The sequence below is a fragment of the Mustela erminea genome, chromosome 2, assembly GCF_009829155.1.
Source record: "Mustela erminea isolate mMusErm1 chromosome 2, mMusErm1.Pri, whole genome shotgun sequence".
Classification (NCBI taxonomy): domain Eukaryota; kingdom Metazoa; phylum Chordata; class Mammalia; order Carnivora; family Mustelidae; genus Mustela; species Mustela erminea.
In genome coordinates, this window is record NC_045615.1 from 73,041,072 (window position 1) to 73,065,770 (window position 24,699).

The 24,699-nt window shown below is 37.1% G+C and overlaps 1 protein-coding gene across 1 annotated transcript in view; it reads left to right on the forward strand.

Moving 5' to 3' along the window:
- The first annotated feature begins 2,572 nt into the window (after positions 1-2,572).
- The window catches only part of LOC116582237 (extensin-like), a 95,620-nt gene continuing 73,493 nt past the window's right edge, over positions 2,573-24,699 (forward strand). Inside the window, exons 1-2 of the mRNA XM_032329691.1 lie at positions 2,573-2,662; positions 5,668-6,260. Of these exons, the coding sequence (XP_032185582.1) occupies positions 2,573-2,662; positions 5,668-6,260 (683 nt within the window). The remainder of the gene's footprint in view (positions 2,663-5,667; positions 6,261-24,699) is intronic.

Sequence of the window (24,699 nt, forward strand, 5' to 3'; positions counted from 1 at the left end):
GATCTCGGGGCTCATAGGTTCCTGTTGGTGTAGGGCTTTGTGCTCAGTGGGGAGTTTGCTGAAGATTTTCTCTCCCTCCCCGCTCTGTTTCCTCACACCCTCTCTCTCAAATAAATAAATCTTAAAAAAAGAAAAAAAGAAAGAAAGAAAGAAAGAAAGAAAGAAAGAAAGAAAGAAAGAAAGAAAGAAAAGACTACAGATGCTAAATGACATGAATTGGTTAATTTTTTTCCAAGAAAATTTGTGTGTTCTCTCAGAAGTTAAATCTCAAAACCAAAATTCATTTTTATAATTTTTGCAAAATTAGGAATTCTTCCTACTTTTGAAATTGTGACAGTCATGGATGATTTTCAAGTGACGTCAATCTTATAAATATATTTTTATCTAGTAGTTTCATTCAACCAGAGCCCAAGTGTTTGTAATGTAAGAAGTCCAGCTGAGTGATGATAATAATCTTTTTATTCATGAGCCAATTATACAAATGAGACAAACTATAGGGTTAATGGTACTTTTTTGTATCTAACTGAGTCAGAGGCCATGGTTTAGAAGAATGCTATGTTCCTTCAAACCCCTGATATGTCCCATCTTTTCAATTTTATGCCCTCAAGTCTGTGGGGAAGTCAAGTACCTGGATCTGAATGCCAGAAGAGAACTGTAACAGCATTTCTGAGTTTTTGGCTTACTAGGAAATGAATTGCTTGGATCATGCCTTTTTATTTTGGTTACTTCGTTCAGTCTCCTGCTTTTCCAGTATTGCCTTCTTCTGGTTGTGGTTGTTACCTAACACCCATGATGACTGTTGGTCTTTTCTCTTCTTAACACAATGGTCTATTCACAATCTCAACTCCCTGTGTGTCAATCCTTCTTGACTGCCCTCTCACCTTGTGGGTCTTTATGATTGTTATGCCCGAGTTTTCAGGTCTGAGACCACCAAGGAGCCAACAACAATGTAATCACGCGAGAGTTTATTTGACAAGCTTAAGCTTGGGCCCAAGTATACCTGACACAGTGGAGTAGGGACTTGAACCCTGAACCAGATTACAGTCAGAGTTTTTAAAGGCAGAGTAGGGGTGGACTCGGTGGTGGGTGAGGACAAAGGGGATATTCAGAAGAGCTATCAGGGTAAAGAAGACTGTCAGCATACTGGAGGCCTAGTTATTATCAAGCCAAGGCTGTTTTTCCCTCTAATGAGGCACTAACATGAAGACAGTTGGGAGTTTCCTGGTGGAATGTCACATTCCTCCTATCAAGCATCCTTGTTAGTGAGATTTAGTACTGGGACATTTGTAAACCAAGGGAGACTCCTGTCTTGCAGGATTGTGATTTCTACAAGGTAACTATTTGTTCACATATACTACCGAGGGGGAGGGGAGCGGGTGGAGAGGGGGTGCATGGTGCCAGCTTTTACTTTGTCAAGGTGGCTGTACTTATGTCAGGGCTAGACTCGAGGTGGGTACAGCCTTGTTTTTCTTGGCCTCCACAATGATGATGGAAGCTTTCTGTCTTCTGGTGATTGTTACCTTCTGGCTTTATGACCAAGTCATTATCTTCATGAATGTCAATGAATCCAGCTGTATGAACATCTCTCCTGCTATTAACATATGTCCACAGAGGAGAATCTCCACTAAACATCTTAGCAATGCCGGTTCCCCCTCACCAGTACATTCCTGATGACCTTCTTTGAGCAGTGTTTCCTCTGGCCCTCCAGTGAAATACAATCCACTAGTGGGTATTTTGGCCTCAAATAATATATTCTTTCTTCCTTCAGTCTTTAGTCCCTTCCCTGCTGTCTGCCATAGCAACTAACACTTATCTGACATAGGCTTAGCCATCACTTTTTCACAGCCACACTAGAAGTGAGTTCACCTATTCCCTTCGGCTCCTCTCTAGGGTAGTCGATCTCATATCCCATGAAATTAGCCCCAAGTAAATGAGTTCTTGCTTATTCAGTGTTAAAGGTTTTGGTCACCTTGATTAAGCACCTGCAAAACGTCATCCCAAGAGTACTCACCTGACTCCTGACTATAGATCCCAATTCTTCCAACTCCTCTTTTGGAGGACATGACTCCTTCTCATGTCAACCTCGGCATATCCCCGGTCAGGTCATGTAGGGATTTATCCCTAGAAAGAGACAACCAAAACAGTAGGTGGGTGAAACTTTCGAAGGGGTACATGTCCACTTGTGGAGGAGAAATCTCTGTAACAGCACAGGAAAAGCACTATCTCTTATTTTGGATGTTGGGTGGGGTGTAGGAGGCACATACGCCCTGCAAGGGGTGAGGATCCAGGTGCTTTACAAAGCCAATATCCTCAGAAGCATCCATCTACATATCAGCATTTTGGCATCTCATTTTTCTTTCCTTACAGGAGGGTCTAACGTTAACATAACAGACCCGCAGTGGTTGAGCATTTAAAAATCTCTAAAGCTAGGTGAGACTAATTTGCAAGGTCACAGAGTTCCAGAACTATGCCTTTTTGTCTCTCATTGTCCTGCTTTGGAGCACAGTACATATTTCTGAAGTAATCCCTGTTACCAGGGGAATAAGTAACTTAAACTAAGCAGGTTAGGGTTATGTGCCCTGAATCAGGGCAGCAGTTAGCATCACTGGAAGTGAATGGACTGAAAATAAGGAATGAGTCAATATTTATAAGCAAAATTCAGGTACTGATTCCGCAAAAGGGAGGGAATGTCAGGCAACAAATCTGCATATCTGTTTAATCTTTTAAAATATTTTATTTATTTATTTATTTATTTATCAGAGAGAGAGAGAGAACACAAGTAGGGGGAGTAGCAGGCAGAGGGAGAAGCAGGCTCCCTGTCCAAAAAGGAGCCTAATGTGGGACTCAATCCCAGGATCCTGAGATTATTACCTGAGCCAAAATCAGAAGCTTAACAGATTGAGCCACCTAGGCAACCCTACAAATATCTGGGATCTTTTTGTTGGTTTGTTTGTTTGTTCTGTTTTGTTTTTTAAAAGTACTCTGGAGACCCTGGGTGGTTTAAATAGTTAAGCTTCTGCCTGCCTTAGGCTCTGGTCATGATGTCCAAGTTCTGGAATAGAGTCCAGCCTAGGGCTCCTGGATCAACAGAGAGTCTGCTTCTCCCTCTCCCTTTGCCTTTTCCCCCTACTTGTGTTCTCTCTGTCTCTCTCCCTCTCTCAAAAGAATGAATAAAATCTTTTTTTTTTCTTTAATTCCAAAGATTACCCAAAAGACTCCACTCCAAAACTGCTAGAATGTACAGGAATTCAGTAAAGTGTCAGATATAAAATCAATGCACAGAAATCACATGTATTTCTCTACACCAATAAGACAGAAGAAAGAGAAATTAAGGATTCAATCCCATTTACAAATGCACCCAAAACTATAAGATACCTAGGAATAAACCTAACCAAAGAGGCTAAGAATCTATACTCAGAAAACTATAAAGTACTCATGAAAGAAATTGAGGAAGACACAAAGAAATGGAAAAATGTTCCATGCTCACAGATTGGAAGAACAAATATTGTGAAAATGTCTATGCTACCTAAAGCAATCTAAACATTTAATGCAATTCCTATCAAAATACCATCCATTTTTTTCAAAGAAACGGAACAAATATTCCTAAAATTTATATGGAACCAGAAAAGACCTCAAATAGCCAAAGGAATATTGAATAAGAAAGCCAAAGTTGGTGGCATCACAATTCTGGACTTCAAGCTCTATTACAAAGCTGTCATCATCAAGACACCATGGTACTGGCACAAAAACAGACACATAGATCAATGCAACAGAATACAGAGCCCAGAAATACACCCTCAACTCGATGGTCAACCAATCTTCAACAAAGCAGGAAAGAATGTCCAATGGAAAAAAGACAGCCTCTTCAATAAATGGTGTTAGAAAAATTGGACAGCCACATGCAGAAAAATGAAATTGGACCATTTCCTTACACCACACATGAAAATAGCCTCAAAATGGATGAAGGACCTCAATGTGCGAAAGGAATCCATCAAAATCCTTGAGGAAAACACAGGCAGCAACCTCTTCGACCTCAGCCTCAGCAACATCTTCCTAGGAACATCGCCAAAGGCAAGGGATGCAAGGGCAAAAATGAACTATTGGGATTTTATCAGGATCAAAAGCTTTTGCACAGCAAAGGAAACAGTTAACAAAACCAAAAGACAACTGACAGAATGGGAGAAGATATTTGCAAACGACATATCAGATAAAGGGCTAGTGTCCAAAATCTATAAATAACTTAGCAAACTCAACACCCAAAGAACAAATAATCCAATCAAGAAATGGGCAGAAGACATGAACAGACATTTCTGCAAAGAAGATATCAGGATGGCCAACAGACACATGAAAAAAGTGCTCCACATTACTCGGCATCAGGGAAATACAAATCAAAACCACAATGAGATATCACCTCACACCAGTCAGAATGGCTAAAATTAACAAGTCAGGAAATGACAGATGCCGGGGAGGGTGTGGAGAAAGGGGAACCCTCCTACACTGTTGGTGGGAATGCAAGCTGGTGCAACCACTCTGGAAAACAGCATGGAGGTTCCTCAAAATGTTGAAAATAGAACTACCTTATGACCCAGCAATTGCACTACTGGGTATTTACCCTAAAGATACAAACATAGTGATCTGAAGGGGCACGTGCACCCAAATGTTTATAGCAGCAATGTCTACAATAGCCAAACTATGGAAAGAACCTAGATGTCCATCCACAGATGGATGGATCAAGAAGATGTGGTATATATACACAATGGAATACTAGGCAGCCATCAAAAGAAATGAACTCTTGCCATTTGCGACTACTTGGATGGAACTAGAGGGTATCATGCTTAGCGAAACAAGTCAATCGGAAAAGACAACTATCATATGATCTCCCTGATATGAGGAAGTGGAGATGCACCATGGGGGATTAAGGGGGTAGGAGAAGAATCAATGAAACAAGATGGAATTGGGAGGGAGACAAACCATAAGTGACTCTTAATCTCACAAAACAAACTGAGGGTTGCTGGGGGGAGGGGTTTGAGAGAAGGGGGGTGGGGTTATGGACATTGGGGAGAGTATGTGCTATGGTGAATGCTGTGAAGTGTGTAAACATGACGATTCACAGACCTGTACCCCTGGGGATAAAAATATATTATATGTTTATTTAAAAAAAGATTGATTCCTATTTAATATATACATTATATAAATTATTTATATGTTCTGAGTTACTGTGAACCAAAATGGGAATTCATAATAAATAAATAAATAAATAAAGCCTCTAATAAAAGACAAATTTTAGACTGTAAAACCTCACATCTCAGCTCCAAAACCATTCACCACACATCTGTTCATTTATTTATTCTTTCAAGGAAACCATCGGTTTTAAGCCTACTATGTGATAGAGACGTGGAGCTGAATCTGTAGATCAAGATTCAAAATCTCAATCCTAGTCTTAGCAGATTTCTAGATCTGTCCAGTGGGTGTGGATCAGAAAAATAAAAGAAACTCTGGAAGGATAGTGAAAGTGGGTGGGAAGCAGCAATTATGAATAACTCAAGCTGAGGCCAAAAGGCAGAGTAGCTATGCTCTGCTAATAATTATTACATTATATGAAGTGTAGTAACAACTGCCTCTTCCCATACACTGTCCTAGGAGTGGAAAGTGAATGTCCTTGGGTAGGGCTTAGACTTTGCGGTGCTCCTGACACCCATCTCGCGCCAAGTCAGAGACACACACTCTCCTAGGAAGCGCAACCAGTGTCATCCTTGGCGGCCCCCACCCTCTGCCAGCAGAGGCCATGGGATCGCGCCGGCCAAGGCGAGACACCCGGGGTCACCACGTCAAGGCTCGGGCTGGCGGATCCTCAGGGCAGACCCCGGCGCGAGGCCCTCCAATCACCTGCTTCCCTCCCCGTCCCCACTGCTGCCCCGCAAGGGCCGGCGCCCCGGCCGCGAGATAGGAGGCGGACGGGCGGGTCCCGGGGACGCGGAGCGCGTCGGAGTGAGCGCACCAGTGTCCCGCGCGCCCGCCGCGCTCGCCCCGCAGCGGCTTCCAGCCCCGCGCCAGCCGCGCTGCGACTCAACCCAAGCCGCTCACCCGCTGCGTCTTGGAGGCCTCCCGGGCGGGCGAGGGAAGAGCCGTCCACCGCCTCCCATCCAGGCTCCCAGCACGGAGTCCCCTCCATACGCCATCCGGACCGCGGGGCTGCCCCCGGGAGTCGCTGAGGCCGAGCACCCCGGGAAGGAGGATCCCACGGACGCCTGCAGCCCGAGGTAATAGCCATGGAAGAGGGACGGGGCCGGTCCTCGCCCAGGAACCCGACCCGTGGGACTCCAGAGGTGACTCTCCTGATCAGGACAAGTTTCTTAAGGCTTTGAAATGATGTGGTTGAAACTGACACTCATTTTAATAGCCAGCTTTTCTCTCCTGTTTTAAATAACTTTATTTAGTTAGGAGGTGATACTTCCCCGGAGTATTTTGGGTTGAAAACATTATTCTAAAAGTTTTTGTATGTGGTTATTTGCATATCTATATTTGTTAACTTTTAGAAACTCTAAAATTAAAATATTCTTTAAGCCACATTACAGGATTGCTGTGGCTCTTAAGCATCATCTTTTATCAATTTAGAATCAGCATCTGTCTTCTAGGAATGGTACCATAGCCAGTCCTGTGGTGATGGGTTTTGCTTCTTACACGCTGTGGCACTCTGAGTCTTACCAGATTCATAGACATCGTATGGCTAATTTTAGTTACGTATTACATAGCACAAAGTTTTGGGGCCACTACCAATTCGGCTGTTTCTTGTGAAGTCTCTTTCCAAAGAGCCTAAACAGATGGGAGGGAATATTGAAGTTTTCTGCTTTTTCATGCCTGTCTTAAAATTTTCTCAAGTGTTGACTTTAGCACAAATTTAACTTTAGGTAAGTGTGTACCATTATTTGGCCTATCCAATAATAATAACCCACTTGTAAATATATTAACTTTTAAAGAAATTAAGCAGCTTTCTGTTAAATTTAATTACTGAGATAATTTCAGACTTAACCAAGAGATTTAATTTTGATCTCTTGAAATCATTTCAATTAAATTACATCGAGAAAAACAGAACTTATACAAAAAGAAATACTTTCTAAGTTATTTGTAATTTTATCTTTTGAAACTTTCCAACATTGAAAAGAGTCACTACCCTCCCCCTTGCTAATTGTTTAAGATCTCTGTAAAAAATTTGTGATTGTCTGTTTGATGAGTGTGTTAAACAAACTAGGGCCCTCTGTTGCTCGAGACTGGAATTGTGTAACAGATATTAGGGATTCTTACTTGACACAATGCGTGCTATTTTCTTCAATTAGTTGCTCTGAGAATCATTTGAAATTTCCAATTTAGGACTGAAGTTTTACGTCTCTTTTTATGAACAATTATAATATAGCAACAATGTAAACAATGTAAGGAGAAAGGATTGTGAGAACAAAACTTTAAAACAGCAGAAATGCTTTAATTAAATTCTAGTACTTAAGTATTGAGACACAAATAAAACCAATCTCAATTAGGCATTCACATTTTGTCCTTAAAAAGACATAGACCTGAGGGTTGCTGGGGGGAGGGGGGTGGGAGAGAGAGGGTGTGTGAGTGATGGACTTTGGGGAGGGTATGTGCTATGGTGAGTGTTGCGAATTGTTTAAGACTGATGATTCACAGATCTGTACCCCTGAAAAAATTATACATTATATGTTAATTAAAAAAACTGTAAAAAGTTTTTTTAAAAAAAGGACATAGACCAAAATGTTGTTTAAGAAAATTTTTCAAAAGTTTACATAGAACGCACAATTTTTTTTCTTTCCTGGATTTCACTAATAAAACAGACACTAATAAAAACAGGACAATAAATATCATTAGGCTTCCTCTAATAGAGCTTTTCTCTTTTTTTCTCCCTTCTTCCCAGTACCTTACCTATGATATGCTAATTGTTTTTATTTAAATTCATTTAATGGGAAAAATAGAAGATTATCTTCTCAAGTATGTAAAATATTTATTCCAAATGGTTCTCACCATTAAAATTTTTCTTTAACATCTTTAAAATAAAGGGATTTTAAAATATCAAAATATCTCAGAAGAACACTTGCATTTTTGTGATATTGGTTACTAATTTGTTGATTTATAATATGGTCAATTTTGGGGGGAGTCTATTTCTGAAAATTATAGCCAAATATTTGAGTAATTTTGGTAAGATTCAAAATTAGTTTTAATGATAGTAGGGATACTATTTTAATTTTTTCCCTACACCATATGTCATACAGATAAAGTACATTATGAGCAAAAATTGACAAATGCAATTGTTGATGTCAGATTGGAGAAATTATTACTATACTATATATATATATATATATATATATATATATATATATATATATAAAATACACACACACACACACACACACACACACACACACAACAAAGGGAATGTTTGGCTATGTAGCTTTCTTGTAGTCCAGCTGTGCTTAAGCTGCTGCTGCTCTTTAGTGCTCAAGGCCAACTCATAATAACTCACAGCTACAACTCTTCTGACACCCACTCCATGAGTAAACTTCAGGTCTTTATCAAGGTAAAGTGCCATATTTACCGTAATATTCATGTATTTTTCAATTATTTAACATGTGTAGGACTGTGTTGACACATTAATTAGGTTCCTAGTTTTATTTTTTTATGTGTAACTAACAAAGTTTCTGAGTTTTATACACCTTACACTGTTTTGCATAGGCTTGTGGTTTATATAGCAAGATTTTACATAATTTGGTGTTTTTTCTAGTACTGCTTATGTGAGATTATAGCAAAACTAACTATATATGTATGTATATTTAGGTACTTTATTCTGTATAAATATATTATATTTAATTTAAGGGGCATGAGTATGGTTCAGTCAGTTAAGTGCCTGCCTTTGGTTCAGGTCATGATCCTGGGATCCTAGGATCAAACTCTACATCGGGCTCCTTGCTCAACAGGGAGACTGTTTCCTCCCTCTCCCTCTGTCTGCCACTCTTCCTGCTTGTGCTCTCTCCCTCACTCTCTGCATCAAATAAGTAAATAAAATCTTTTAAAAAAAATAAATTAAATCAAAAGCTTAAAAGCTATTAGCTTTTGATATCTCTCATTGTTCTGTGGCTTGATTGAATGAGCTCAGTTGGTCAGTTCTGATCTCATTAGGGTTCTTACAGCGTTATAATCAGAAGGCAGTGGGGCAGGAAACATCTGAGGTTAACTGGCAGGTTATGATGGCCCTGCTTCCCTCTCTCTCTTAGTAACTCAAAGCCTCTTTTCTCTACTTGGTGTCTTTATGTGCCATTCTTTTTTTTTTTTTTTTTAATAATTTTAATTAACATATAATGTGTTATTTGGCCCAGGAGTACTTTTTAATTTTCAGTCTGTGAATAGTCAGGCTTACACACTTCACGGCACTCACCATAGCACATACCCTCCCCAATGTCAGTAACCCAGCCACCCTCTCCCTACCCCCCACCTCCCAGCAACCCTCAGTTTATGTGCCATTCTTAACAAGGTAGCCATATTTCATACATGGAAACTTAGAGTAAACACAAGCACAAAAGTAGAAACTGCCAGGAGATTTTAATACAGACTGGAACTGGCACAGGTTCCCTTTCCCCAACTCCAATAGGCTAAGCAGTTACAAGGCCAACCCTGACTCAAGGAGAGGGAAAATCAACACTACATCTTGATGGGGGAAGTAAAGTAGTAAAGAATCTGTGGCTGTCTTTAATCCACTGCAGTATTCTTCACTAATAATGTTGTAGATGACAAACACAAGATTTTGGACCTAGAATGTTCTTAGAAATCATTTAATTTAAGATCATTAGTTTACTTGAAAAGAATACTGGAACATAGTATCACATTAATGGGAAGACCTGGAGCTATGACTCCCTCCCCCTTTTTTAAATTTCTCATAACACATGAAAAAATGCCTGGGATATGGTAGACAGTTAATGTGTACTATTGACATGGGACTTTATTAATAAGTAAAACCCAAGATTCTAATAGTCCATTCTAAGAAGCACCCACATTTCTAACTTGTTAGAAATAAGTCTGAATTTTTCAGAGGACCTGAAGATTTAAAAGAGATTTTAAGTGATAGCAGAACAAGATATTTCAAAAACTTTTAACTATTTTCACATAATTATTATTCTTCCCTTAAACACACATAAACACAGGGAAATGAAATGTTATGAGACAGTGACGTTAAGATAAATCATAAGGCATATATGACATCATCATGGTCTACTACCAAATTTATTGTGCTTTAAGAAATGTTTGACTCCTCACATTTGTCATAAGAGAAATCTGTATAAGTATGCGTTTCTCAAATAATAAATCAAGATGGGGAACTTTATTTTTATTACTAAAAGTTTACCTCCTAATAAAAAACAATAAAAACGATTTTGATTTGAGCCTAAACTTAAAAGTACACACACCTACAAAATTCATTGTATATAGAACATAATGGTGAAATAAGTTTGTTCTTTCTTTTTTGACTTATAATTGACATTCAGTATCGTATTAGTTTCAAGTATATATCATAGTGATTTGATATTTTTATAAGTTATGAAATGACCCCCGTGCTAAGTCTAGGTACCATCTATCACCATACAAAGTTATTCAAATGTTATTGACTCTATTTCTTGTGCTGTACATTATATTCCCATGATTCATTTTTTAAAAAATACTTGATTTACTTATTTATTTGAGAGAGAGAGAGAGAGCACAAGAGGTGAGAGGGTCAGAGGGAGAAGCAGACTCAGCAGGGAGCCCAGTGCAGGACGCGATCCTGGGACGCTGGGATCATGACCTGAGCCTAAGGCAGTTGCTCAACCAACTCAACCAACTGAGCCACCCATGTATCCATGATTTGTCTTATTATGGGAAGTTTGTACCTTTTAATGCCTCTCACCTAATTCACCTACCCCTCAACCTCCTCCCTCTTCTGGTAACCCACAATTTATTTCCTGTATCTATGAGGCTGTCTCTATTTTCCTTTATTTTTTTTTAAATTCTACATATTAATAAAATAATATAGTATTTGTCTTTTTGACTTATTTCACTTAGCATAATATGTTCTAGGTCTATCCATGTTGTCAAAATTATTAGATTTTGTTCGTTTTATAACTAAGCAATATTCTATTGTGTATATAAGTGTGGGTGTGTGTATTATATTATATATCATTCTTTATCCACTCATCTGTTGATGGGCACTTACGTTGCTTCCATATCTTGCTATTGTAAATAATGTTGTGATGACATAATGGTGCATATATGTTTTTGAATTAATGCTTTTGTTTTCTTTGCATCAATCAGTAATCAGAAATGGAATCACTGGATCATAGGAAAGTTTTTAATTTTTAATTTAATTTTTAATTTTTTGAGGAACTTCCATCCCATTTTCCATAGGGGCAGCCCCAATTTATTTCCCCACCAACAATGTATGAGAATTCCTTTCTCTCTACATTCTCTCCAACACTTCTTATTTTTTGTCTTTTGATAATATCTAATTTGGCCAGTACAAGGCAGTATTTAATTAGGTTTTGGTTTGCATTTTGTTAATTTCTGAAGATGAGCATCTTCCATGGGTCTGTTGGCCATCTGTTATTTTAGGAAATAAATACATCCAAATCTTATGCCCTGTTTTTAATTATTCGGTTATTTGGTGTTTCGGTTATTCGGTTTTTTGGTGTTGACTTTTACGAGTTCAGTACGTAGTTTGGCTATTAACCCCTTATTGGATATATCATTTGCAAGTATCATCTCTCATTCTGTAGGTTGCTTTTTCATTTTGTTTATGGTTTCTTTTGCTGTGCAAAAGCTTTTTTCTTTCATGTAATCCCATTTATTTTAACTTTTGTTGCTCTTACCTAAGGAGAATGGTTCAAAGGTTCAGAAAAAAATATTGCTAAGACCAGTGTCAGAGAACATACGGCCTATGTTTGTTTCTAGGAATTGTGTGATTTTAGGTATTACATTCATTTATTTAAATCATTTTGAATTTATTTTGTTAATGTTATAAGATAGGGGTCCAGTTCATTCTTTTGCATGTAGCTATCCAGATTCCCCAATACCATTTATTTAAGAAGCTTTTTTACCCCTCATTGTATATTCTTGCCTCCTTTGTAATAGTTTAATTGACCACGTATGCTTTGGTTTAATTCCAGAGTCTCTATTTTGTTTCATTGATCTATGTGTCTGCTTTTGTGCCACTTCCATACTCTTTTGATTACCGTAGCTTTGTAGTATAGTTTAAAATCAGGACGTGTGATACATCCAGGTTTGTTCTTCTTTCTCAAGATTTCTTTGACTATTTGGGGTTTTATATGGTTCCATATAAATTTTAGAATTCTTTAGAATTCTGGTTCTGTGGAAAACGCCATTGGTATCTTGATAAGGATTACTTTGAATCAATAGATTGCTTTAGGAAGTATGGACATTTTAACTATATTAATCTATACAATTCATGAGCATGATATATCTTTCCACTTATTTGTGTCATTTTCAGTTGCTTCCATCAGTGTCTTATCATATTCAGAATACAGGTCTTTCATCTTCTTGGTTAAATTTGTTCTTAGGTAGTTTAGTCTTTTTGATGAAAATGTAAATGTGATTATTGTCTTAATTTCTCTTCCTGATAGTTTGTTATTACTGTACAGAAACACAACTGATTTCTTTATGTTAATTTTGTATCCTGTGACTTTACTATCTCCATTTACTAGTTCTAATAGCTCTTTGGTGGCATCCTTAGGGTTTTTCATATATAATATCCTGTCACCAGCAATTAATGACAATTTTACTTCTTCCTTTTTAATTCAGATGATTTTTATTTAAATTTCTTGTCTGATTGTTGTAAGATTTCCTATACTATTTTAAATAAAAGTAGCAACAGTGGACTTCTTTGTCTTGTTCTTGATATTTAGAGGAGACACTTTCAGATTTTCACCATTGAGTATGATGTTTGCTCTTGGTTTGTTGTATATGACCTTTATTATGCTGAGCTTTGTTTTATTAATGTGGCCTGCCCTGTCCATTGATTTGCAGATGTTGCACCATGCTTCCATCCGTGGAATAGCTCCCCCTTGATCACAGTATGATATTTTTAAGGTATTGTTGAATTTGACTTGCTGTTTTGTTGAGGATGTTTGTATCTATGCTCATTAGGGATAATGACCTGTTTTTGTTTTTTTTCTGGTGTCTTTGTCTGGTTTTTGTATGAAGATAATGCCAGCCTTCTAAAATAAGTTTCAAAACATTCCTTCCTCTTCAATTTTTTGAAATAATTTGAGAAGAATGGATACCAACTCTTTAAATATTCAGTAGAATTTACCAGTGAAGCTGTCAGGTCCTGTATTTTGGTATATTGGGAATTTTTAAATTACTGATTCTTTTTTTTTTTTTTTAACTTGTAATTTGTCTATTACATTTTCTCTTCTTCATGATTCAATCCTGGATAGTGTGTGTTTCTAAGAATTTATCTATTTCTTCTTGTTTTTTACAATTTGTTGGTGTATTATTATTTGTAGTAATCTCTTATGATCCTTTGTATTTCTGTGATGTCAGTTGCAACTTCTTTGTCATTGCTGATTTTATTCATTTGGGCCCTCATTTTTTTTTTTTTTTTTTTAATGAGACTGGCCACAGGTTTTTATGAAGCAACTCTTAGTGCCTTTGATCTTTTCTTTTCTTTCTTTTTATTTTTTTGTTTCAATTTTATTTATTTCTACTCTGATATTATTTTCTTTCTTCTACTAACTTTGTGCTTTGTTTGCTCTTCTTTTATGGGGTTGGGGGTCTTTCAGGTGAAAAGTTAGACTGTTTACTTGAGATTTTTCTTGTTTCTTGAGGTAGGCTATATTGATATGAACTCCCCTCTTAGAACTGGTTTTACTGTGTCCCACTGATTTTGGAAATTTTTGTTTTTATTTTCCTGTCTCTCAAGGTATTTAGGAATTTTTAAAATTTCCTCCCATTGATGTTGTCCTACCCATTGATGGATAACAACATTATCCATGTTGTTTAATCCCCACATATTTGTGTTTTTCTCATTTTTCTTCTTATAATTAATTTCTATTCAAAACAACATTGAGATACTACCTTACACCAGTTAGAATGGCAAAATTTGACAAAGCAAGAAACAACAAATGTTGGAAGGGCTGTGAAGAAAAGGGAACTCTCTTACACTGTTGGGGGAATACAGGTTTGTACAGCTACTTTGGAAAACAGTGTGGATGTTCCTCAAAAAATTAAAAATGGAGCTCCCTTATGACCCAGCAATTACACTACTGAGTATTTACCCCAAAGATACTGATGTAGTGAAAAGGAGGGCCATATGCATACCAAAGTTCATAGCAGCAATATCAACAAGAGCCAAACTGTGGGAAGAGCCAAGAAGCACTTCAACAGACGAATGGATAGAAAAAGATGTGGTCCATATATATGATGGAATATTACTTAGCCATCAGAAAGGATGAATAGCCAGCTTTTGCATCAACATGGATGGGACTAGAGATTATGCTAAATGGAATAAGTCAAGCAGAGAAAGTCAATTATTATATGGTTTCACTTATTTGTGAATCATAAGGAATAGCATTGAAGATATTAGGAGAAGGAAGGGAAAAATGAAGGGGGGAAATCAGAGGTGGAGATGAACCCTGAGAAACTATGGACTCCAGAAACCAACTGACGGGATGGGTGAGCCTGGTGATAGGTATTAAGGAGGGCATGTATTCCATGGATCTCTGGGTGGTATACATAATGAATCATGGGCCACTACATCAAAAACTAATGATGTACTGTATGGTGACTAACATAATAAAAAAAAAAAAAAAACAGTTTGCGGAGTGAGAAAGCAGTAAGTGTTCATTCTTCACAGTGATTGGTTATATATTAGAATTTCTTAAATGATAGGGTTGGTCAATGATTATGTCATATCAACCTTAGGAAATGATTCAAGTCTTGCCTGTGATTTGCAGAGGCATAAACAAGAAATGACCCAGGTTAAATCTAGACTTGCCAAATATGGTAAATAAGTTTTCTTCAGAGAATTTTTAAGATTATTCCCTGTTTCTTTTTGATTTTAGCACTTTCACATGTTTCTGACTTTTTAAGATGTCTGTCCATTTCAGTTTAGCTCTCTCTTGTCCTATCATTTAAATTTTTTTTTCTTTTTAGTGGGTGTTTTCATCTTGTAATCTCTACTATCAGTTATCCCAATTTGAAAACACCTGTGAAATTCTACTCCTCATTACAATCTTCTTTCACTCCTAAGTGTTTTAATTCTAACAGTTGTTCTTTCCTCTCTACTTAAGCTGATCTTCCTTATTTATAAATCTGTTTGTGTCCCATTTCTATCTGAACTTAACTTTATATTGTCTTATTTTAGTTTTAGAATTGCTAATTTCTATTTTTCTGTTGGACTTTTTCTTATTTACTTAATAACATTGCTTCACAAAGAAAAAAGTACATATAAATTGGGAACAATAGTGTTTGCTAGTTTTTCCTAGAATTTTTTTTTCATTCTTATAACTAAAGGAAGGAATTAATTTTCTTATAAATTCATGTCTCTGTTGCCAGTATTTCTTTTATTTGTATACCATAAATAGAATGGTATGTTTCCTAGTTAGTAAATGAAGTTCTAATATCTATGCTTCCAGAGAAATATATAAAACTTCTTACACATTAAATTTAAGAAAATCTCACTCACACCATATAGAAAGGCTTACATAAGCTCTTTAAGAAATAGCTAGCCTCAGCATTTCATGTTTCTCCTCTGTTTTTCTTCCTGTACTGCAGGAGTCCTGTTGATAGTTGATAGCAGGTTAGCCTTCAGGTAACTTTTCCTCTTCAAGTTACCATCCTAGACCTAAACCTCTGTAAAAATGGGAATGAAAATAGTTATGTCTCTTATTTCAAATGACTGTTAATATAATGTAATAAACACATGGACATGAATACCCTTTACACATTATAATTTTTTTTTATCTGTTGGAAGATAGAAGATTTAAAAATTAAATTTAGTCATTTCTGAAATCTCTACTTGTTCTAACTATGTGAGATTCTCTAAAATTTCAAATCTAGCACCTGATTTGAACATAGTAATTATGTGGCAAGATTGAGTAAGCAAAATGCCCTTTTTTGAGAGTTAAACTCCCTGTCATATAAGCTTCGTCCAGCAGCTCTGCCAAAGGGCTTGCATGTGAAGGTGTGGTTGGCCTCCCTGACTTAGTCTCTTCAGGTAAGGGATATAATTTTAAGATATCCTCATTTCCATAAATAATTTATTATCCATCTATAATATAACTTATTTAAAATATTTGGAGATATTTATATAATTATGCTCTACCATCTGTTACTCTGAGATTTCTAAGAGCTTACTTTTTTATGAAATTAATTTACCAGCTCCTCACTTTTTTTTTTAAAGATTATTTATTTATTTATCCATTTGACAGAGAGAGAGAAATCACAAGTGGGCAGAAGTAGGCAGAGAGGCAGGCAGAGAGAGAGGGAAAAGCAGGCTCTCTGCCGAGAAGAGAGCCTGATGTAGGGCTTGATCCCAGGACCCTGAGATCATGACCTGAGCTGAAGGCAGAGGCTTAACCCACTGAGCCACCCAGGCACCCCCCAGCTCCTCACTTTAACCAAATAATTCATTATTCTGCTCCTACAATTATAGAACTGAACCATTTCCCTCTTGTTTATTTACATTTGTATTTTAGATTTTTTAAACTTATCATTTTTTTAACTTTAATTTATTTTTTTAAACTTATCATTTATTTACCCTTATTAGATACTTAACTGGATACATTTGAAAGAGCTTGACATTTAGAATGCAATAAACCTTTATTTAAATCCCAGCCTTGTCAATTTATATCTGTGGTTCTGGGCAATTTCTTTAACTCTTTTTGTTAACCTCAGTTTCCCTTCTGTGAAATGAAAACATGGACCTCATAGGTGATATGCATTATCCATGAGAATTAAAAGGCATATAAATTGTTTAGCACAGTATATCCTTAATAAGTGTATACTATTTATTGTAATAATTAGACAATGAGTAAGGATAGTATAATTGAAAAACATATAGGTGAAACTTTATTTTATTTTATTTTATTTATTTTAAGCTGAGCAATGTCCCTGACAGACACACACATCTTTTTTTTTTTAAGATTTTATTTATTTATTTGACAGACAGAGATTACAAGTACGCAGAGAGGCAGGCAGAGAGAGAGAGAGAGAGAGGAGGAAGCAGGCTTCCCGCTGAGCAGAGAGCCCAATGTGGGGCTCGATCCCAGGACTCTGGGATCATGACCTGACAAAGGCAGAGGCTTTAACTCACTGAGCCACCCAGGCACCCCGTGTAGGTGAAATTTTAAAATAAGTAAAATGGTTTCCTTAAAAATAGTAGAGGTATAAACTCAGAGAATAGAATCATTTTTGACATTCATTTATTCAAAAAGTATCTGAATGCTTACTGTGTGCCAAGCACACTTCCAGGCGTTGATTGTAAAATGATGGACAAAGCAGGCAAGTCCGGCCCTCAAGTAGCCATCCTTCTAGTTAGGAAAGACTGAAAATTAATTCACAAATAAATGTCTGTGGTGATTTCAAGTGTGATAGGAACTATGCAAAAACAAAACAGGTTAGGAGATAAAGCATGCCAAGTGTGCCCAAGAGTGAGTTGGTGATGGTGACCAAGGCAAGACCTTGCTGTAACAGGAGCTAGGACCTGTAAGACTGACAGAGCCTACAATCTAGATATCCAGGCTAAGAGGCGCTCAAATGAAATGAGCCTTGTGTCATCCGGGGAGAGAAGGATAATCAGTGTGACTAGAGCATAGTAGATGCAAGGGAGCCTGGAGTGAGATTCTGTGGGAGATGGTTGGCCCTGGAGAGGAGTTTGAATTTTATTCGATTCCAGGAGCTCTGTAGTGACATGGCCTTATTTGGTTTTAAAATGACCACACTGGCTGATATAAAGAGGGTGGACTTTAGGAAATATGGAATGTGCTATTGATGTACTTCAGGAACTTGAAAATGCTGGAATGTAGGAGGATAATCACAGTGAAGATGGACAGAAATAATCAGGTGTGAGGTATAGAGTGAAGGTAGTGCTGAAAGCATGTGCTTAATAATTGCATGTTGGGAATAATTGAAGTAATAAAAGGGTAGAAGTCAGGATAAGGCCTAGGAATTTGGCCTGCCTGTCACATGGTTAGAAGTGCATTCCTGTAGCAGGGCAGACTAGGAGAAGGGGAAGTGTGTAGTGCAGTGATTGTAAAAATGTGGATACTGTAGATAAATGCTTCCATCTTTGTCACTTATCAGCCATTGGCAAGTTTTAAAAATTCTCTGTGCCTTATTTTGCCCATTTACAAAGTCAAAATTTTAATACCTGTCTCATTACTTGCTCTAGAAGGAAATTTGAAGAAGATCATGCATTAAAATTATTTATAACTGTTTGACGTATGGCAAGTTTTAACACTGAAAGAAGATCAAGAGAGAAAATTAGTATGTAAAGTTTGAATATCTTTTGGACATCTGAGTTAGCAGTACCCAGCATTGGGTAATAGCTTGAAGATGCAGAAAAAATGATTCTTTTTTTTTTAATATTTTATTTCTTGATTTGACAGAGAGAGACACACCCTGAGAGGGAACATAAGCAGAGGGAGTGGGAGAGGGAGAAGTAGGCTTCCTGCCGAGCAGGGAGCCCAGTGCAGGGCTTGATCCCAGGATCCTAGGATCATGACCTGAGTTGAAGGCAACTGGTCAATTACTGAGCCACCCGGGTGCCCCAAAAGTGATCTAGTTTGAGATTCTTGCTAAGGTAGATCTGAAGGATTTGGTGATAGTCTCATGGTTGATTGGACGGACTCTGGAACAAGTTGAGTTTGCAAGCCATCTTCACCACTTTCTAGTTATGGGTGTTTTATAGCCTGAGTGCCTCAGCTTCCTCAGCTTGAAATGAGAAGCCTAATAGAAACTATCTCATAGTTTTTTTGAAGGATTAATCATCTAATTTATGGTATGTGCCAGTTAGTAAGGGAGGATAATCACAAGTCATATTTGGACAAGGTAAAATCTCATGGGTTTACCTAAGGATTAAAAAGCTAATACAGAGGTGCCTGGGTGGCTCAGTGGGTTAAGCCACTGCCTTCGGCTCAGGTCATGATCTCAGGGTCCTGGGATCGAGTCCCGCATCGGGCTCTCTGCTCAGCAGGGAGCCTGCTTCCTTCTCTCTCTCTCTGCCTGCCTCTCAGTGTACTTGTAATTTCTCTCTGTCAAATAAATAAATAAAATCTTTAAAAAAAAAAAAAAAAAGCTAATACATATATTTTCCTGTTTTGTCAAAGATTATTTGACCATAAAGTTGAGGGTCCATATCTGGGCTCTCAACTCTGTTCCACTGGTCTATGTGTCTGTTTTTATGCCAGTACCATGCTGTCTTGGTGATCACAGCTTTGTAGTAAAGCTTGAAATCAGGTAACGTGATGCCGCCAGTTTTATTTTTGTTTTTCAACATTTCCTTAGCAATTCAGGGTCTGTTCTGATTCCATACAAATTTTAGGATTATTTGCTCCAGCTCTTTGAAAAATACTGGTGGAATTTTGATCAGAATGACATTAAAAATAAAGAATGCTCTAGGCAGTAAAAAGACAGTCTCTTTAATAAATGGTGCTGGGAAAACTAAATAGCTATATGTAGAAGAATGGAACTCGACCATTCTCTTATACCATATACAAGGATAAACTCAGAATGGATAAAAGACCTCAACGTGAGACAGGAATCCTAGAGGAGAACATAGGCAGTAATCTCTTCGATATCAGCCACAGCAACTTCTTTCAAGATATGTCTCCAAAGGCAAAGAAAAAAAAAGCTAAAATGAACTTTTGGGACTTCATCAAGATCGAAAGCTTCTGAAAAGCAAAGGAAACAGTCAATAAAACAAAGAGGCAACCCACGGAATGGGAGAAGATATTTGCAAATGACAGTACAGACAAAAGGTTGATATCCAAGATCTATAAAGAACTCCTCAAACTCAACACACACAAAACAGATAATCATATCAAAAGATGGGCAGAAAATATAAATAGACAATTCTCCATTGAAGACATTCAAATGGCTATCAGACACATGAAAAAATGTTCATCATCACTAGCCATCAGGGAGATTCAAATTAAAACCACATCGAGATACCACCTTACACCAGTTAGAATGGCCAAAATTAGCAAGACAGGAAGCAATATGTGTTGGAGAGAATGTGGAGAAAGGGGAACCCTCTCACACTATTGGTGGGAATGCAAGTTAGCGCAGCCTCTTTGGAGAACAGTGCAGAGATTCCTCAAGAAATTAAAAATAGAGCTTCCCTATGACCCTGCAATTGCACTACTGGGTATTTACCCCAAAGATACAGATGTAGTGAAAAGAAGGGCCATCTGTACCCCGATTAAACAATTAGCAGCAATGGCCACGGTCTTGGAAAGACCAAGATGCCCTTCAATGGATGAATGGATGAGGAAGATGTGGTCCATATATACTATGGAGTATTATGCCTCCTTCAGAAAGGATGATTACCCAAGTTTTGTATCAACATGGACGGGACTGGAAGAGATTATGCTGAGTGAAATAAGTCAAGCAGAGAGAGTCAATTATCATATGGTTTCACTTATTTGTGGAGCATAACAAATAGCATGGAGGACATGGGGAGATAGAGAGGGGAAGAGAGTTGGGGGAAATTGGAAGGGGAGGTGAACCATGAGAGACTATGGACTCTGAAAAACAATCTGAGGGTTTTGAAGGGGCATGGGATGGGAGGTCGGGGTACCAGGTGGTGGGTATTATAGAGGGCACGGATTGCATGGAGCACTGGGTGTGGTGAAAAAACAATGAATACTCTTACGCTGAAAAGAAATTAAAAAAAAAAAAAAAGCTAATACATGTTACCTCCTAGATATTGTTGGGGGGAAATGAACAAATGAAATAGAAAGGAAGACAAGGTGGGGGCACCTGGGTGGCTCAGTGGGTTAAGCCTCTGCCTTCAGCTCAGTTCATGGTCTCAGGGTCCTAGGATTGAGCCCCCACGCATCAGGATCTCTTCTCAGCAGGGAGCCTGCTTCCCGCTCTCCCTCTGCTTGCCTCTCTGCTTACTTGTGATGTCTGTCTCCGTCAAATAAATAAATAAAATATTAAAAAAAAAAAGAAAGAAAGAGAAGAGGACAATGTTGCGAGTATTTCACAATTAAAATCATAGCTCAGGTATTCTCAGGACAGAAGTAGCAGGGAGTCAGAAATAATCCAATGCCTCACTAACTTTTAGGGAAAGTCTTATTCCTAAATTAACTCATGAAATAGTCTCATTTGAAGTTCTAGATCACAAACTCTCCTCCATTTAACATTTCACTTAATGCCTTCAAATTAGAATGTAGGCTTCTGGCGGATCACATAATGTGGTGTATTTCTTTTAGTTTGTTCCTGCCACCATAATGCAAATAGTGCTCATTTTAAATCATTTAGTGTGGTGACTGATTTTTTTTTTTTCCTTAGAACCACATGGTATACTAGCTGCAGGGGCCCTGAATCATTTTATTCTAAGGAAGAAGTTTAAGTGAGTAGTTCATTTTATTGCTACACCCACCTCTCGACCCCCAATGACTTATATTGGAAAACTAAATGAAACTAATGGTTACAACTCAAAACACATCTTAATTTATACAAGTTGAATCCAGGAATTGTCTTTCTCCTACTATAAAAGGCTATATGGAAAGCAAAAAGTTAATGTGTTTTGGACCTGAGCAAGACAATGTAGAAATTTCAGGTACGTATTAGGGCAAGACCTTGCCAATTTATTAGTCTTCTGAACCATAGTTATCTCATATATAAAATGGAAATAATACCTGTCTAATAATGTTTGAAGTGACTGAACAAGGGTGTATCCTCAAATAATTTTCTATCTATACTACAAAGCATGCATAATCTCAGGAAATGTTTTGAGTGCTCAGAAAGTACCATTTTACTGTACACACCAACTACAAATACACTGTCAATTCATTGTATGCTTAAAAAATTCAACCTATTTTGGAAAGGTTGTATATAGCCTAAGTAGTATTTGTGTATATAAATTTGTGGTTTTAAAATTACAGAGTTGTAGAGATTTAATAGGAGAGCTTTCTTACAGTTGTAGTAGTTTTGTTTATTTTTGTTTGCTTGGTTTTAAACAGATTTAGCAGCCTTCACAGTCAAGGACTGTCATGGTCTCATTATTTCCTGGCCCCTAGAGGAGAGCTGTGCTAATTAAGTCCAGTTAGTGAGGAAAATTAATGCTTCTTTGCCTGTATTCTCCTTTAGCAACTATTTCTTACTTACTTGTGCTTGTTACAATTTACTAACCATGAAGTATACATCCAAGTAAATGAAGCCTGCCTTCTTCTCTTCTCCCTGCCTCCCCATACTGAATTTACCAGGTCGAAAATTTGCATAAAGTTACAAACCAGTCAGCTTCTTGAGAAAAGTTGTTACTGAACAATTTCTTGTAGTGTTAAACCTGAGAAAAATTCAACAGCTTTTGTAGCTCCACTGATGATTTTCATTTTCAAGCCAGGAGCTAAATATATAAATCATGTTTAACACAGTGTACCTGTCTTTAGAAAGCTGTTTATAGTCATGTTTTATATATTTAGTTTTCTCAGTTGAGAGCTGCATGTTTTCTTTGCTATCCTGTTCTTTTTCTCAAGTGAACACCACACACACACACACATAAACACACACACACACACACACACACACACACACACACACACACTTCCCTATTACAAGTATGGTACTTTTATGACATTTTATTGCAAGATTCGTTTCTCTACCTGCATCTTCATACCACTGTATCATTGGTACTTTAAATAAACTGGACTGTTTGTCATTCGTGGCTCCTTTATAAGTTTTCATTTTGTCACTAAAGTTTTTTTTCTTTTAATATATTGTGTAACAAATTAATACTGTTATCAATACATGCATTTTGAAATCTGCTTTGATTTATTCTATGTATATAGAATTTTTATATCACATACCACTTAATTCCTTGGGTTTTTTGGTTTGTTTGTTTTTTTTGGTGAGTTAGTTTCTTAAGGCTTGCCCAATCTACTTAACCTCTGTGTACCTTGAATTTCTCATCAATTAAATGCATTGTATGCATGAATTGAAGGAGATAATCTGTGTGTAGTACTTGGTCCAGGACTTCTTTACCACTTATAACTTGTTGTGCCAGTTATCTCTGTGTCAGTTAAGATGAGATTGTTGTCCTGTCTCCTTCAATCTTGAGGGGCTTTGAAATCGCTTTTGCTAATGGAAATGATTCTGTAGCATTTTCCCAGCCCAGGCAATTTTCACCTGTTATCTCTTGACGCATTACATTTGGGAGTTCTGAGTTGTCATGCAGATTTTCTGATTGCTCTTGAGATTGCCATGTTGGAGAAGCTATATGTAGGATATCTAGTCCATAGTTTTAGCCGAGCCTAAGATTATAGCCATTTCCATCAAGACTTCAGACGTGTGAATAAATTGGTCTTGAATGTTCCAGATTAGCCCATTTACTAACAGAACACCACAGAGACCTTTGTTGATGCTCCATACAATAGGATAATTTTCCATCCAACCTGAATAACTGACCCACAGACTCTTGAGATTGAAGAAAAGAGTTAATTGCCATATAAGCCAGTAAATTTTGGGTGGCAATAAACAACTGGAACACTGATATATGGACATAAAATGTCTTTTGTATCCTATGATATTAGTAATAGCACTTATTAGTTTCTAACATTTATCTGTATATATTTCTTATATATATCCCATATCTATATCTGTACATTCATAATGAACATATTTTTAAAATATATAATCATTTGGTTGAGAATCATTACTTTCATTCCTAAATTCCAGTGTTAATTCATACATTGTTTTAACTTCTTCCAGTGACTAGGGTCTTTGGTCCATTGTGGAATAAAAGTGATGAGAGTGCAGGAGCAGTGCTCTGCTTTTCTTCAGGGGTAAATCGATTAAAGATACTTCATTCAGTATGATGTTTGCTTTAGATTTTCTATAGATCCTTCTACCAGATTTAGAAAGCTCCTGGTCATTTCTCTTTTCTTGAGAGTTGTTATTTTATTAAGCAAGAAATGTTCTTGAAACTGTTTTCTTAAAGTATTTGTCCTTTTTTTCCTCCTCTCTTTAATATGAAAGCTCCAAGAGGTTATTTATGTTATGTATATTTCTTACTTCAACTTCAGCAACTAGAATAGTCACCATTGAATAAATCTTACTGAGTACACAAATAAATAACAGAATAGATATTTGATCATGTGAAAGTTGAACCTACAGAAAAACTACTCAATTAAATTTGAAGATGTGAAAAACTATAGAGGGAAAGCTATTGTAAAATCTCTTTTATTTTAAAGAGTTAATATTATCAAACATTAGAAGTCTGAGGATGACACAATTTTATAATTGAGTTGATTAACATATATTATTTCCCTCCCAGTTTTGTTGAGATATAATTGACATGCAATACTGTATAAACTTAAGGTGTAGAGCCTAATGACTTGACATATGTATTGCATATATATTCATATATATGTGTATATGATAACTTATCATGCAAGCATACAATGGGCTAATGGATAATTGTCA